This window comes from Chanos chanos, chromosome 13 (assembly GCF_902362185.1).
Source record: "Chanos chanos chromosome 13, fChaCha1.1, whole genome shotgun sequence".
In the NCBI taxonomy this organism is placed as follows: Eukaryota; Metazoa; Chordata; class Actinopteri; order Gonorynchiformes; family Chanidae; genus Chanos; species Chanos chanos.
Window position 1 is genome coordinate 13409035 of NC_044507.1, and position 16834 is coordinate 13425868.

A 16834-nucleotide genomic window follows, 5' to 3' on the forward strand; every position below is an offset into this window, starting at 1 on the left:
AAAATAGTCTTTTTTTTTCTATAAAGCAGTACACAGTGTTTTAGTGATATAAAACCTTATCTAGACATACCTTTGTTGTCGTCAAGAGTCCCAGTCACACTCTTTATTCATTCAGTGTCTTTCTGCACAAGCTATTTGTGCATTTTACATAAGCCTTGGGGTAGAGTTTGCAGATCGACACGGTTTGGGTGCACATTTCTATATAAAACAGGGTCAAACAAAGGCTGCATCCCCTCTGTGAAGTAATAGATGCATGGTTTATGATTCAGATTCAAAACAAAGAATCAAAGGCACCACATGTAAAACACACACATCTTCTTGGAAGGAGCGCTGAAAAAAAAAAAGAAAGAAAGAAAAGAAATGAACAGCATGATAGAGGAAATTTTCATTTGCGGTTTCACTCTGACAAACTGCATTAGATTGGCACCTCTCTGTGTTCAAAGGAAGTGCGCCTTTGAATTCAGCTTGATTAGCGTGGGTAATAATTAAAATAGCAAAGCTGCAATACATACAGAATTCAAAGTGTTATGTAATTACGATACCCAAACATCAAAGATATTTTCTGCAAGTATATTTCCAATGGAGAAGATGCAGGGTCTTGTAAACCTCAGACCTAGGTGGTAGATATGACAGCATTTAAATATGCCTTCCGTATGTGCATGTGTTACTAATAGTCAGACTGGGAGGGATGGCTTTAACCCATTTCTATTGAAACACTGTCCCCAGATACATTATAGTTTGAATAACAGACAAACCTCCACTGAAACTGTGCTATAATAAATGGCAGTAAAAGAATCGCCCTCAGTTATTGACCTGTTATACGCTTTAATTGAGCTAATGTTCAGCATGCATTAAGATAATATATGATGAGTGTCAGTAAGAGAAATTGGAGTTTATTGACCTCTGTTGATAGTAAAAACAATAATCATGCTGTAAGCAGGCAGCCTACTCAGTCATTAATCAGTTTAACTGCACTCAATTCTCCAAGATTCAGACTTAATGATATTTGATGTCCACTTGCCAGTGATCAAATATGGTTCATTTCCTGGAGACCTGTTCCCATGATTGGAGAAAATATGACATTTGGTCCAGATGAGAGCGTCTTCGTTCTTCTCTGCCTGATACTCTCATCCCTCGGAAACCATAAAACAAATAGAGTCATCACCAGTACAACCTCTTCCTGCTGAGGACGCATCCGGAGCTGGCTAATTATGGGGTTCCCAGCAGGGGAGCGGAGGCCAAACACAACAAGACAGTGCACAGCACTGAGTAAGACACAAAATTAGCCTATGTTCTCGAGCCATCGTTCCATCCCCGCGTCTGTCGGCGGGAAAGATCTAGAGCAAGGAGCCCGTAGGTGTAGCCACCCCACGCTAACCATACAGTGGATAAACAAGAGAGGGCTCAGACAGGAAACGGCCCACGACAGCAAAGATGAAGCCAAAGGCTCTTTCGTAACGGTCTCTCGTCACACCGCTGACAGGAAGCACAGGCCATTGGCCACACCACAGAGTGCCCTCTCTCACCCCAGCCCTGCTGGAAATGCCATGAAAGGACATCCTTCTGTCCGGTAAACCACAACTTCTTGCCCAAACCTCAGGTGTGTCAACCTCGACCACGTATGCAACACACAGTTATATACAGTCTGCCTCAGGCAGAGGAAAGGAAATGTGTTCAGGGGTAGACAGACTTTCCTCAAAATGATGTGATTCAGGTTAAACCTTGTACGCATGCTCTCATGCTCTTCTTTTGCAATGCCTTGCATGTCCCATTTGTTTCTCGTGTTGACTCCCGTGACCAGATTAATCGTGCCGATTTTAGTTCTGTTCCCTAAGTCTGGAAATTTTAGAAATCCTTTGAAGTTTTGAATGACTACTTTGTAATATAAAACACAGTCTGTGTGACCTCCTCATTAGGAACAAAATATAAACAGGATATTGTCTTTTAAATACCAGTGTGGTCATGGTATGAACCCACTGTGGTTTTAAGCTTTTGCAGCAGCAGCAACAACAACACTCGCTCACTCACTCACTCACTCATTATCTAAGCCGCTTCTCCTAATCAGGGTCGCGGAGGGGTGCTGGAGCCTATCCCAGCACTCATAGGGCGAAAGGCAGGGAAACACCCTGGACAGGTCACCAGTCCATCGCAGGGCAGACACACAGACAAACACACTCACACACACATTCATACCCGGGAGCAATTTAGCGTCTCCAATTCACCTAACCTTTGGACTGTGGGAGGAAACCGGAGCTCCCGGAGGAAAACCACGCAGACACGGGGAGAACATGCAAACTCCACACAGAAAGGACCCTGGCCACCCAGCCAGGAATCGAACCCAAGACCTTCTTGCTGTGAGGCAACAGCGCAAACAACAACAACAACAACAACAACAACAAAATACTATGTGCTTCAGTTCACACATCATTCACCTGTTCCCTTGATACTCCTCAGTAGTTCTTTTGCTGAGCAAACACAGGTCCTTTAGTGCCCTCTTGTCGAGCAGATGCCCTGGCTGAAACCTGAGAAAGGTTAGACTGACAGAACTTAAGCAGAACAGAAAGCATTTATGTGTTTTCCCTTTTATGAGAGCCTCAGCAGACGCACTGTGAGAAGACACATACCTTCATTCAGCATGAGAGAAATAAACAACATTCTCCATTGTGCTGTTTTAACAATGGACAGCCTGTTTCAATATTCAACTGAAGAGTAAAGGACCTATTTGGGTCCCTGTGTTCCCGCATCTGAATGCCGTATTTATATAATAGCACAGTCATTCTCTTAGGGCTGGTTGTACATCCTAATCAATTATTCCCTCCACTTTTATCTTTATTTTTCTCATCTGCCACTATAAAGAGTTACACACACAAAAAAAATGGGTCTTTTTCATTTTTTACCACATCTCTCTTCCAGGAAATAGCTTAACGGCAAACAGGCTGTGGCCAGCCAGCTTCGAGATCTCTTTGTATCTTGCTGATAGCACTTCTCTTGCCTCTTAGCATGTATTTCAAACCTCACTTACATTCCCGACATGTCAGTCAGGAGGAGTGAGAGAGATGTCATCTGAACTAACTCCCCTCTCCTAATCTCAGAGGAAGACGTCCACTTCTGGCCCCTGACTTTTTCATGCTTATCTCCTGTGATGCTGTCGCTTGGGTTTGAAAAGAACAAGCCTTGTTGTCAGTATTTTTTCTAAGGCCTGTAACACCGTGATAAGATCTAGCCCTGACACAAGGTTTCTGTGTCAGCAAGTGACGTCAGTAGCAGATAACACTGCATTGAGTTAATTGTTTGGGGGGGTAGGAGAACAATAAAGAAAAAGAGTCATGACAGAAGTGTGCGAACCATCAGCAGCAGCTGTGACAATTCACGCAGGCTCTTCTGCTGAGAACTGGTAGCTGTCCTTTGTGCAAGATGCAGTCCCTCTGGAGTGATTCAGTTAGTTTGCATCTTTTTCCTCCTGACATTTTTTTTAAATTCTGACTTTCCTTATGAGCAACATGCCTGATAATGCAATATATGTACTTAAATTTTTTTATGAATAATAATAATAATCATCATCATCATCATCTGCCTCATCACCATCATCATCATCATCATCATCATCATATAATGACTCTGTGGACAAATGCTAAAACTGCAACAAGACGGGAGCAGAGGTGTTTTCATTGATTTGACAGCATGTTCAGGGCACCTTACATCTGTGATGACAGCCAGATCCATTACAACGATGAGTGGGTGAAAAATGATGTGGATCAACATATAACCTATCAAAGAAGACTGATGAGGTATTGAAGTTATGTGATATTGGGAAGGTATGATTCGCGTGTGCTCTACAGGCAAGAAATTATTTTCTCATGGAAGTCAGTTTTCAATTGGAGTATGAACATTTCTGTGCATGTACTGCACATTCATCATGGGTATAAAAAAAAAACCCAAAGTCATATAAATTTACACAGGAGTTCAGTATTACTTGGACTAATTTGTAGCCAGGCTAATACGAGTCTCCCTCTGTGTTCTTTCAGAGGAAGCTCTTTTGAATATCAGCACTCCTATAAGATCATTTTGTATGACATTAAAGACTGAAAGCGACCAATAAGTATTCATCCCTGGTTATTCTTTACACAAATATAAAACCGAATGCAATGCTTTTGTCCATTTCAAACAACGCCCAGTTGATATTAATATTTAATGCATTGTCAGCGGTGTCTGTAAGCATGTAAAAGGTCAAATGCTACGCTGCCATCAATAATGAAAAGAATTCATCTGCTTTGTGTCAAATTGTCATTTACAGAGAGCAATATAAATACCAGTACTGATGAGTACTCGTTAGCCAGATCTAGAGGATCTAGATCTAGATCTAAACCCTTCAGATATGATTGTTGATGACTATGACTATTCTTTTTTTTTCCTTTCCTTTTACTCCTTTCAGATGGGTGAAAACCACCACCAGGTTCTGTTTTATTACAAAATCTTAATGGTGAAGGTTCTTCAGATGTTATTCAGACACTGATTATGGTGCTACACTGCCTTTGGCCACCATGGTATTCAGACACCATAGCCCTTTCCCCCTCTCCTCTTTTTCTTGCTGTTTAATGTCAGAATGCTCACTTGTAACACGGATAGAAGTAGCTCAAAGAACATTTCATTGTCTACAGTTCGATTTGTTCTCGACTGCTTCCTCTCTGTAGACTGCCTTTAATTCACATAATTGTGGCATTTCTATACCAGAGTCAAGTCTCCTTTTTCTGACATCTGCAAATTAGCCACAATTTGTGTCATCGACTTAATCAAGTTGTCAAACTGATCACGTAACAGACTTAAATAACACTGCATCTATGTCACTGGACTTTGGCCCTTCACTGCTAACTTTCCCAGATAAGTATAGGCCTACACTAATTTTGTGCTGAATATTAGAACTCTTGACATGTGCTTTACACTTTGTTCATGTACTTCTTTACAATACAATTTCCAGGGGAAAGGGGAAGTGGAACAATTCTAAGGGTAACTAAAATTTTGCGTTGCTAAGAAGATACACTCCCAGTAGTCATATCAATAATAAGGAAGGGGCATTTGACTGCAGCATTCAGAAGACATCATACAAAAATTTTAAGGCTGTTAGGCGTGTCTGAGATTATATGTCTTTGTCTTTAATTTGAGTTGCAACAAATTCTACCACAATGAACTTGGTCTGGGATCAACATTCAAGTGCCCGAACAAATTTCTTAAGAATGGCATCAAATGGCAATCTAAAGGGGCATGTACAAATCTTTCCATCTCTTTGTTTTCTCCTAGTTTGAGTAGGTGTTTCATATAGAAACTGGGGGAAAATTGATCATTTCCAGTCTTAGGCCACAAACACATCTTGTTTTGTCTTTAATTCAATTTCTTTCCAAACTTAAGTGTAAGCCAATACTAAACTTAGAATCCACCGTTTATAAGGCTCTTAGAATTTGGGGATTTTGTGTCCTTATAAGAACCCATGCAGTCACCAAGGGGGTCCGAGGAGCATACTTTCAGACCGCTCTGGTCTCAGACAAGGAATATGGATTGATTTCTCTGAGTTGCATTCCTCCATTTTTCTGAAGGGCAGCAATTCATTCCTTAAATACCTCAATGGTTTGGCCAGACCTCTCGGTCCATTTCTATGGATCAATGCCAGGAATAATTCACATCCACTCTCTGCAAAACATACTCCATCTAAGCTCTCACCGACTCTAAAGGTGCAAAGGTCATAAACCTTTAGCGACAACAAGATATAAATATGACAAAGGCATATTATCCAGGGAGCAAAAGTGCTGTTAAAAATGCAAAATGTAACCTCACTGAACTTCCCTATTGGAACATTGTGTATCTCTGGCTGTTATAAAAAAAACCTGTTGGTTTGCATAATTTTTTTTTTCCGCAGGTTTCCAGCAAGGTGAATGTTCTGTGTATATGTTCCATTATTTGACTGTGCTCAAGTGAAAGTTAAACTAACAAGTATCAGTACGCAATAGAAAGAACCGTATCAGGAAGGCACTACAGCCTCAAGAGTTATTTACAGGAACAAAATATGATTTTGCATTAGGTTTCACATGACACCATTTTAAATAATACGTCATGTGTGACATCATTTGTCGGTGTCACTGAATGACAGGAAACATATTATAATAGGTGAAATGACACCACACTTACATCCTGTACAGAGACTGTCGTTAAAGCAGAGTAGTGTGGCATTCTAACTAAGTATCGCAGTAATCCATCACAAACTATTTAAGTATTTAAGTCAATTGGCTGTAGAAACACTTGATGCTCTGTGTACCTAAACTTGTCTCACAGATATGAGGAAGTGATTTCAGGTCAGTGCAAGGTAAACATCTCAACCAGATCATCCTGTTCCTGAGCAGCAAGGGGTCCTTACTAATGATGTCATTGTGGATTGTTATCTCATTCAACTCATGCAAAAGAACTTCCTTAATCTAAAATAGGTCTTTGTTCTTGCCCAACACTTCAAGGAACTGTCTACACATCTCTGCACACCAACATTCAAAAATGATTGCTATATTTGATTTAGAGCTTCACAACTATAAAGGTAGTCAATCAGTGAAAACTCCACTTGTGCAGGTCATTGTGGACTTGTGAATGAAACAAACAATAATATGTAACATAAAAGAAAAATCAGTCTGTTTCCAGTACGGCTGTAGAATGCTGACATTTCGTTTGATTTCTTTGATTGAAGGTCTTTCAGCAGAATGCATTCAACATTTTTGTAACTTATTTACTAAACCTTTTACTAAAGCTTCCTGGGCTTCGTGGTTATGAAAAGGGTATAAAAGCTTTTAAAATGAAAAGAAATTACAGCTCTACGATTTAAAACACTACAACAGTGTTAACTATTACAGAAAGGTTCTGTAGAAAGGTTAAGGTTTGGATCAAAAGTTGTATAGAAAATTATTTCTCTCTCTTTTATTTTACTCCAATTGTATAAAGCTATTAATGAACCTCTCTCTTTTCAGTTCACCTAACACACAACATGTGTCACACAAGAATGCAGAACAGGCAGTGTGAATTATGCAGCCAGCACATTAGATCTATAGTTAGATTTTGAATGGAAGTTTAAAATGAACTGAAAATTGGCTAAAGTTAAGAACATTTAAAAATACCCGATGACTCATTGAAGTTCTCCTACATTAGATTTATTATTTGGACAGCTGCATGTTCTGACACTACTGCATGTATAAGTTTGATATTCAGATGAGCCCGTTTGTGGTGTGCATTTGAATACCATAAAATGTACCGTACCTGTGACTGTGATCAATGCTTAAATTATGATGTGGCAAATCTAGGCTGGGAATAGCAAGTAGGAAGGAAGTCTATTGAGGCAAAAGTTTTATTGGTAATATCAATTCAGGCCTTAAAGATTTTAGAGAGAATCTATGCAAACAGAGAGCAAGGGAATTCAGCAAAATTTTACTTTAAACTGACACACGATGAAACTGTGCATAAAGATATCACTTTACGGGTAAAGATGTTTATTTTTCTTTATGAGAATGTTTTAGGAAGTCGTTTTGTTTTTGTTTTTGTTTTTGTTTTTGTTTTACACACCCTCAAGCTTCTTCTGAAGCTTAAAAAAGGCATGCTGTTCCTATTGGCATTTGATCTTTAATGAATTAAAGGTATCTTAGTCTACAAGACAATGTATCCTGCCCTTTATTTTTGGATGGAAATTGTGTCTATTTTCCGAGGGTGTCCAAACAAAAATATATTATTTAGCGATTGCTCCTAATTAGCATAAAATAACGCTATGTAAACACATTTTGCCCCCGTAGTCTCCTTGCAAAAGTAGCTGAGCCAAATGAAGCCACAGGCAAAACGAGCGTTTGCCAATCGTTCTGCTGCCCACCGACTCCTGGTTTCGGAAGCCCACTGTACGCCAACGCCCTCTTCTTGATCTAATGGGAGTTGCAAGTTTCTAGTATTTCAGTCTGGACTGTATTTGTGGCTCTTTTCATGTCACAATCGTTGCCTGTATGTAGACTCAGCCAATCTCCTCTCTCTGACGCTAGCGAGGCAGGATTCAGAGAGGCATGATCATAAAATCTAACGCACTCACTCCGAGAGAACCTTAGTCCGACTCGGCTGAACGAAGCGACGCAAACACGGCGCAAGTGTGCCAGAAGATCTACACCTGTCAAACACTTCTGTTTCGTGGTTTTGGTGGACTCAGTCTGTGGTGTGACGGGTTACATTATTACTCACCTGTAATTTTTTCTCTTCTGCGCTTCAGAGATTGTTTCGATTTCACTAATCGCGGATATTTTTCAATGCAGTTTCTCAGCTCATCTCTCGCGCGTTCACTTGCTTTAATGAGACTTTATGAATTCATATTCTACGCATAAATATTTTCAAAGACATTGAACGTTACGGAAACATCTGCGCTATAGAGCGCACGGAAGAATGGACTGGGCAGATACTGTTGTCGGTAACAGCTACAGTGCTATCCTGAAGATGGACCACAGCTGAAACATCGTATATTGTTATCTTATCTTCAGCGCATGACACCCAGCAATGCCAATAAGACAAAAAGATTATATGAACCATCTGTGACAACAATACGAGCTGAGTGCAAAATGAAGAATTTTGTTTTCTGAATATGGAGTTCCTGACTTAACACGGATTACATCTGAAATGAACACTCATTTTCTTCGTAGAAACACCGTATGGTGTTTTTTGCGTTACATATCGAATTCAGCATCTTTAAATTTTATGGTGTTGTAGTACTTTTAGCTTAGTTAAAACTGAACAAATTGAAGGCGCTACTAATCGGAATGATAAAGATGATACTGTTCCGCAAATTTCGCGTACTGATTCTCATGGTTTTTCTCGTTGCGTGCACCATGCATATTATGATTGACTTGTTACCAAAACTAGAGAAACGAGCTACTGGTCCTAACTCTGGTAACGGAGGCTGCTCATGCTCTCACAACCCCAGCGAAGAGCCTCGGAACTGGGCGAAACAGCGAGCAAGGTCGGCAGCAGAACCGGGTTGGCCTAATAAGCACACTTTAAGAATACTGCAAGATTTCAGCAATGAGCCGAATTCAAATCTCTCCTCTCATTCTCTGGAAAAGGTCATCAATACGGGTGACAAAGCCGAGTCGTTTAAGCGAATAAAACAATTTGCACCCAACGCCGATGGTCAGAAAACCCTCATTAAGGATACGAGGGACGGCAGAACACAACCTGTTCAAACTGTTTCCAGACTGTCGGCTCTATTCGAGCATCCCTTATACAAAACAGATCTGCCGCCGCTTACAGATGATGATACCTTGTTCAACGTCAATACTGACATTAGATTCTACCCCAAAGCAGCGGGGAATCAAGAATGGTAAGTCGTTGGACATCACATAATCAAAAGAGTCTATCATTAATGATCAGACGTTTGGATAAAGAAATTTCAGTGCACTGTCTTCCATGTAGTCATTAAAACGCTATAATGGAAGCGTTCTCTCGTCATTGCACTAATTGTTTCTTCAGTGTACAAAAAACTGCTTTGTCTCTGAAGTCACATCACTACCATGTGGTGCTCTCCCTAGTGCCAGTTACATTAGCGTTAAATCTCTGTCCGTGCCATGCCCTTTGTTACCCTTGTCTCATTCATTTCCAGTTTTAGTTCTAAGTGTTTTATTTCAGAAAAATGATCATCTTATCTCAGACCCATAACATCTGCCTTTCACTAACATGAACTGTCTTTTATTGGAAAACTGGAAAATAGGTTATCCACTGGAATCGTATTAGATCTTTATCCAAAATCGACTTGGTATATCGTGAGATTCCTTGCTGCTGTGTGACCAATTAATGATACTTTTAATAACAGGATTAGTTCATTTGTTTCTACATAGAGCTCCCTAAAAATGTTGATTTTTCGTTATCTTTTACTTGTTTACGTCGGTGTGGGGATGTCAGCTCAGACTTCATTACAGTAAGTTATGTTCTTCAGGAGTTATTGTAAGGAGTAAACCCTGAGTGGGAATATGACAGTGAAACTGAGTAATATTAATAATACTTAGAAATGATGATACTTTGGAAATGATCTTGTTTGTCTGGACTTGGACATTGGTTTCTTTAGGTGTTCACTGATGCATACTGTGTCAGAATCAATGAAGGGTAAATCATGACTGCTATAGGATATAAGTGGTTTTGTGAAATTCTCAGTTTGGTTGGAGTTCATGTGATATGTTATAGTGTCCATACTCTGTCTTATGTTAATAATCTAAACATCTGGGGGGGGGGTTTATAATGTCCTCCCCGCTTTCACTGCCTTTCATTCTCCCACTAGTTTGATCAAGAAAGATAAGAAAGGATTGGTTATCAACATTTCATTCCATTTTTAATCATTACATTGTTATTCCATACATTATTTTATTAACTGTGTTGCTTTTGAATGGACAATTCGACAGCAAGTCTTCAACTCAAATTTCAGTTAATGTCATTAAACCCCATAATAAACAGTTCGAAACAGTGACTCCAGGTGTTAAATGTGGTGTTAGTGTCATGTAAGCAAATGGAAAGAAAACTGAAGAAAATATAAAACAGAATTAACTGAGGTTCCCTAATTTATTAGGGTTAGCAGAGCTTTTGTTAAAAATCCTATCTTCATGTGTTTCAGTCATTGTGAAATAAGTAGAGTTTGTGTTATGTGTTGTTGCCAATGTATTTTTTCTTGATGTATTTCATTCCTTTTTTCTTAATTTATACAAAGAAAAGTAGATTTGTACAGTAAAGTTGAAATGTCAGCTAACTGATTATTGCTGTATATCCATGTATTTGTGCTCTTATGTTGACATTGCAGAGGACTAGTACTGATCCAGATTAATGGATTTCAAGGTTATTTAGAATAATACAGGAGTCGTTTTGCCTGGTTGGCATGTAGTTTGTACACTGGTACTCCTTTTTCTGGATGCCTGTAGTTGGTTCAATATGTTGAGGAAGAGAGAGTTTGAAAAAAGAAACAAACCTTTACCAATTCAACGAAGCACATACTGAATGATCCTCAGAGACTAAATATAAGCCAAATGCCCAATATTACCACCTTTTTAACTGGGACGTGTTGACTGAAAAACATATGAATCTGATTAGACTAAATAAATGTTCCAATTAAAGAACTTAAAGCTTTTGCTTTAAGTAGAATTTAGTTCTATTTAGTTCTCTAAGTTTGCTCTGAGAAGTTCTGGGGAAATACTAATGTCTTTGTGTCGTCTGCCAACAGGCACAATGAAGGGAATGAGGAAGACGAAGAGTATAATCCGACCGGGGAGGCCACAGCTGAGTCATACCCAAACTGGTTACGTTTCCACATCGGAATAACCCGCTATGAACTCTACTCTCGTCACAACCCTGTCATAGACGCTCTACTCAAAGACCTTGTTTCTCAGAGTATCACCAGTGTAGGTGAGTCTGTCAAGTCCTCGTGAGAGGGCTGGCATGGACCTTTCATCTGTTTTGTCTCACTGATAAATTTCATTTGTTGTCCCAAAGCGATTATAACAAGTGGTGTTCAGATGTTATTGCCATAGAATTCACCAACTAGGTCACAGTTCAAAACCATGTGAAGAGCTATGAATTGTCAGGCTGCAGGCCGTGTGCACATGTATGTGTGTGTGTGTGTGTGTGTGTGTGTGTGTGTGTGTGTGTGTGTGTCTGTGTGTGTGTGTGTGTGTGTGTGTGTGTGTGTGTATGTAGTATAGTGTACCTTTGTGCAGAGGCGTGATGCAGGTTGTGTTCTAGCGAGTTAGCAGAATCAGCAGAAAACACATACGGTCTTTCTTTTAAGTCCTCAGGAACTAGTGATTGATAGAACCTAATCATTCACTCTCAGCAGTACTCATATCCTCATATTCCATCTGTTACGTGAAGGTGTCCAAGTCATTCCAGTGTAGTTTACATCACACGGCTGCCTCAAAACCCCAATAGATTCTTCATGTCAGGTGAACCTTAAAACAAAGCAAAGCAACATGCAGCATGTCATATCAGTACATGCTCTGACAGTCAAATACAACAGCAGTTTCCAGATGTACAGATATTAGGAATGCTTCAGATTAAATGTTTTACTACTTGGAAAACCCTGATGAATGAGCAGAATCTATTAGATTGTCTTTAATACAGATGAAACTAAAACCCTGAGAAGGAAAGCACATTATTACTTCTCCAGGAAATACATTGTTCTCTCTGTACACACAGATTTACGGGCTGCAGGACTGGATTTTCTGGATTCTACTGCACTGCGCTAGTCAGAATCTAAAGATCACTCTAAAACCATCCCTGCTAGGGCAGTGCTGCCTTATTGTGGCAAACAGGCAGGAACGTGTGCCTAACACTAAAGGACGAGTGCAGCCACACAAGACTGAAGTTTGATGGATCTTTGGCTGTGTTTGTTATTAGGCTTGAGTTAATGCTCCATTATAGATGGACAAATCCCCTGAAAGCCTGTCCATTATGACTCAACACACACACACACACACACAGTATAGGGCATGGTCCCTCCTTTTTTGAGAACTTAATCAAGGAGAGAGAGCGTGAGTGTGACAGATTTCCGATTCGGCCCCTAATGAAAGGGGGCTTTGTCCAGAATATGTTTCCACTGTTATCTCTTTCAAAAACAGTCGGCTTGACTGAGCAACATCTTACCTGTGACTTCATTCATTCCATTCCGTTCATTCACTGTATCCTCTCGGAGATTTGCTCAGTTTCCTAACTTGAAAAAAAAAATCTCAAATATTATCTACAGTTGATGAGAGAGCAGATATTTATACACACATAACATTTCTCAGGTCACCCAGATAACATTTGTACTTAGTGTATGTGTTTGTATGTTTGACTTTAATGGCTCTCCTCTCTTTAGATGTAATATTTCACTAAAGTAAATGTTGTGATGAATGTACTTGTACAGAAGGATCTTCACAGAGGAAGATTTAACTTCTATTCTCTTGCAAATCACAAAGCTCAGTTATCAAATACCACTTATCAGATGTTTCCAGGACTACGGCAGCTAAGCAGATTTTATATTTGTTTACTGTGGGTCTCATTACAAAGGCCTCATCCAAAATATTTTAAGGCTCATAGACAACAGATGGTTGTTCAAGTATTCAGAGAGATTTATTATTCTTTTGTCCAGCAATGCATGATATTTCACTTTACATATTGCCAGAAGAAAAAACAAATAATCACAGTAAATTAAACATTTCATCATTTTACACTGTGTTGTGTGCTTTCTTGTACACTAATTAGCCAGACTGAAGCATTTGGGATAACTCCCGGACAAGAGGGTGTGTGATCTGTGTAAACTGTGCGTGTGCACGCGTGCGTGCGTGCATGCATACAGGCTTCTGTGCATGTGTGCAAAGTAGAGACAGAGAGAGAGAGAGAGAGAGAGAGAGAGAGAGAGAGAGAGAGAGACTGTTCCTATGCTAGAGAAACATCTGAGTTACTTTGCAAATTTCTTAGTTAAAAGAAGTCAAGGCTTTCCAGGGAGGATAATCCTCATCTTTTTTTTCCTCTCTATTGAACATCCTGATTCCTTGACAGTATATTTATTTAGGTTATCCAGCTAAATGAGAAATTTTGCTTTGAGAAGTATCCCTTCATGTGTCGTTAAGAGTAAAAATGATTCTCTTTCTGTTTCACACAGCTATGAAGTCAGGTGGAACTCAGCTGAAACTCATCATGACCTTCCAAAACTATGGACAGGCTCTGTTTAAGCCCATGAAGTGAGTACCTCAACAAGTTTTCTACATGCTGAAACATTGCTCCACTGGAACACAAGCAGCACTATATTAAACAACCCATCCCAAACTCTAGACTGAATTCACAGTCCATGAGACGCTTAGTGTTGTTTTTTCTTTTTGATAAACCAAGTGAAGTGTATTTAATTACAGCAAGTGTTTTAGCTTAGGCCCTCTTAAAAGACTCTCGGCTGAAGTTTAGAAAAGATTCTTTTACGCTAACAGAATTCACAGTTGAGAGAGCCTTGTTGTGTGTAGAAGAGCCATAACGTCTCTGTGATGGTTTCTGGAGAGTAATGATCAGTCTGTGTTTAATTAACATAGCTGGGCTTACACGTTAATTAAAAAGACAGAGGAGCTGCCACCAGCTCTTGGGGATATTTTTCCAGCAGCACAGTGCATAAAACCAGGTTGAATAGTTTTGCCTGACTTATTTCTGCTGATAAAACAATGTCTGTTCGTCCTGCCATGCTTGCGATCAAATAATTGCTCATAAATGTTTGATTGCTTTTATGCAAAGGATGTTGGCTCTTTATATTTGACTGCACTTCGTCAAAGTCATTGGACCATCACAGGTTGTGCGTGGGTTTTTTTGTTTTGTTTTATTATGTGGGAGTATATTGACAGATAAAAGCAAGTCAAGTAATATGTGATATGATGAAGTTGATTACCTGGTCTTTGTGTTCATAGTCATTCTGAACCTCAAGCACAAACCAAAAAAAACCCCCAAAAAAACCTTTTACCATGACTTATCATTCAATGATTAATTTTGTGGTTGCTCTGGCTCTTCCTATATGCACTGAGCTGTTGTATTGGTATATCTTCTCCTGTAAATCACAGGTACTGCTAAGACCTTGATGCTGCTCGTTGAGCTTATTAACTTGACTGATGCTGTTGCTCTGCTGTGTTTTGCTCTGATTCTGTAATCATCTGTATGTTAGATGTGCAGAACTAAAGTCAGACCATTCCGCAATAAAGGCACAGATAATAAATCCCACTTTCGGTGCGGCTCACTGGGACTCTGATCAAGGACGAGGGCCGGCCTTTTTTCAGGCAGGTCAATATGTTTTAGCTCTGTCTCTTAATCAGCGGAAGACAGGAGAAACAAAAAGGCAGATTTGGAAGTTTTTGGACATCGCTTTATGTCTGTCTGGGGCGTACAGAATCGTTGAGTGCCTAATTATGTGAGTGATATGAAATTACATGGATAAACCACTGGTGTTTTTCTATTACTCGGCACAAGCATTACCATAAAACAGGATGTCAAAAGTATAATCATGGCAGGTCTCATTAATTTAAGCATTGCATCAACCATTGTTACAGCCTTAACAATCTACCTAATGGTTTACTGTCATCTTTACGCACACAACACAACAGAGCTCTGCCTCAAGTCATTTTTGGAGACACAAAAATCCAGAACAATTGCTCCATCCAGGGCCCCAGATCCGTCCTTTTGGTTTTGCTGGCTGATTCTGATAAGGATTTGAGGAGTTCTTATAGCCTTGAATAAAGCCTGCCACCCCTGCCCGCCCTTATCCCGTCAAATGCTGTCAGACTACTGCTCACCTGCACATGTGAGACCATACTGTGCATCAAAGCCTCTTTTGATGTGCTGTTCTCTCTGAGCTGAATGCAGATCTCGGTGTCTGCACAAGCACTTAATGCTAACAACTCCAACACCTGCTGTTCCACGGCGTCACAAACCAGCTGGCGCGTGCAGCGGTGAGACGGAGACGCCTGGGCTCTAGGTGTGGATGTGAAGCGTCGAATCTCACCGCGTGAGAGAGAGAGGGTATTTTTCCCATCTTTCAAAGCCGCGATAGCAAAACAGACATGGGGACGGTGGAAGGCGTTCAGTCGAGGGTCTAATCATTCGACCGCGCCGTGCTTAGCGCGGGTTTCACTGGGCCGAAAGGCGGGGAGTGAGGAGAAAATGAGGGAGAGAGGGAGTGAGGGAAAAAAGAGAGAGCAGAGAGTGTGTGAGTGGAGGAGGGAATGGTTTGGCATAGCCTCGTGTTTGTAATTTGGAACCTCTTGCCAAAACTGTGTATGGTGTTCTATCAACACAGTCCAGTGATCCACCAGAGTGTGTGCGCGTGTGCGTGTGTGTGTGTGTGTGTGTACACCACACTATGATGTAGACCTCTCTTTGGCAGACCTATTTGCTCCAGAGATAGACTCAGCATGGTTGGATGATGTGCAGCGCGGCTCAGTTTCGTGCCAAGCTAATTGGAAATGTGTCTGCACAGACAAAAACTTTTCGCGAACTGAGCAAAAAAATGTGTTGTGTCCTTAAGCTCACAGAGCCAAGTTTGAGTTTTTCCCTTCTTTGATGTTAATGATTTTCTCTCCCAGCTTAAAATGGATGCAACACTGCTAAAATCAGCTTTGATATAGTACATCTTCTAGAGCAGAGTGGAGGGAGTTTATTTTCCCTCTAGATGCTGTGTACATGATTATACATAAATAGAATGAATCTTGCTTTCACCCAGAGCTGTGAAAGACACTGTGTGTGTGTGTGTTGTGTGTGTGTGTGTTTGTGTGTCTGTGTGTGTGTGTGTGTGTCTGTACGTGATATACTGTAGTAACTGTATGAGAAAAAAATATGGTGACAGCCTCTATCCGTCTCCACGCTGGCAAAATAGCCATGTGTGACAGTGGCTTCTTCACTGTTTGCTGAGAGATGTCTATTTTCCTGTTGGCTGTTTTCTCACATATATGAGATGACTACATGTTGAGAAGAGGAAATGAAAGTTTGGGAGTGTGGACTCTGAACTATCGAAGTCAGGGACAGGCAGACTCATGTTTAGAGTGTTATTTTAGAGAGAAAGAGACAGAGAGAGAGAGATTAAGTTGCATCTTTGTACTTTAGTGAGAGTGAGTAGAGAATGTTCATACATGGCATTAAGTCATTAACACAGAATCCAATCATCAGTGTGGAATCTGTAAACTCTTTTTTAAACTTATGCTAATTATGCAGAGTTAATGAGATCTAGTAATTATGGTGTTCAAGAATACACACATCATGATGAAAAAAAAACCCTCAGATCTGTGTGTTTGCTCTTCAGTTT

General features: G+C 40.1%; 1 protein-coding gene across 1 annotated transcript in view; it reads left to right on the forward strand.

Moving 5' to 3' along the window:
• Positions 1-8819: 8819 nt before the first annotated feature.
• fam20ca (FAM20C golgi associated secretory pathway kinase a) overlaps positions 8820-16834 on the forward strand; it is a 29876-nt gene continuing 21861 nt past the window's right edge. Inside the window, exons 1-3 of the mRNA XM_030790836.1 lie at positions 8820-9370; positions 11252-11433; positions 13670-13748. Coding sequence (XP_030646696.1) covers positions 8820-9370; positions 11252-11433; positions 13670-13748 — 812 coding nt within the window. The remainder of the gene's footprint in view (positions 9371-11251; positions 11434-13669; positions 13749-16834) is intronic.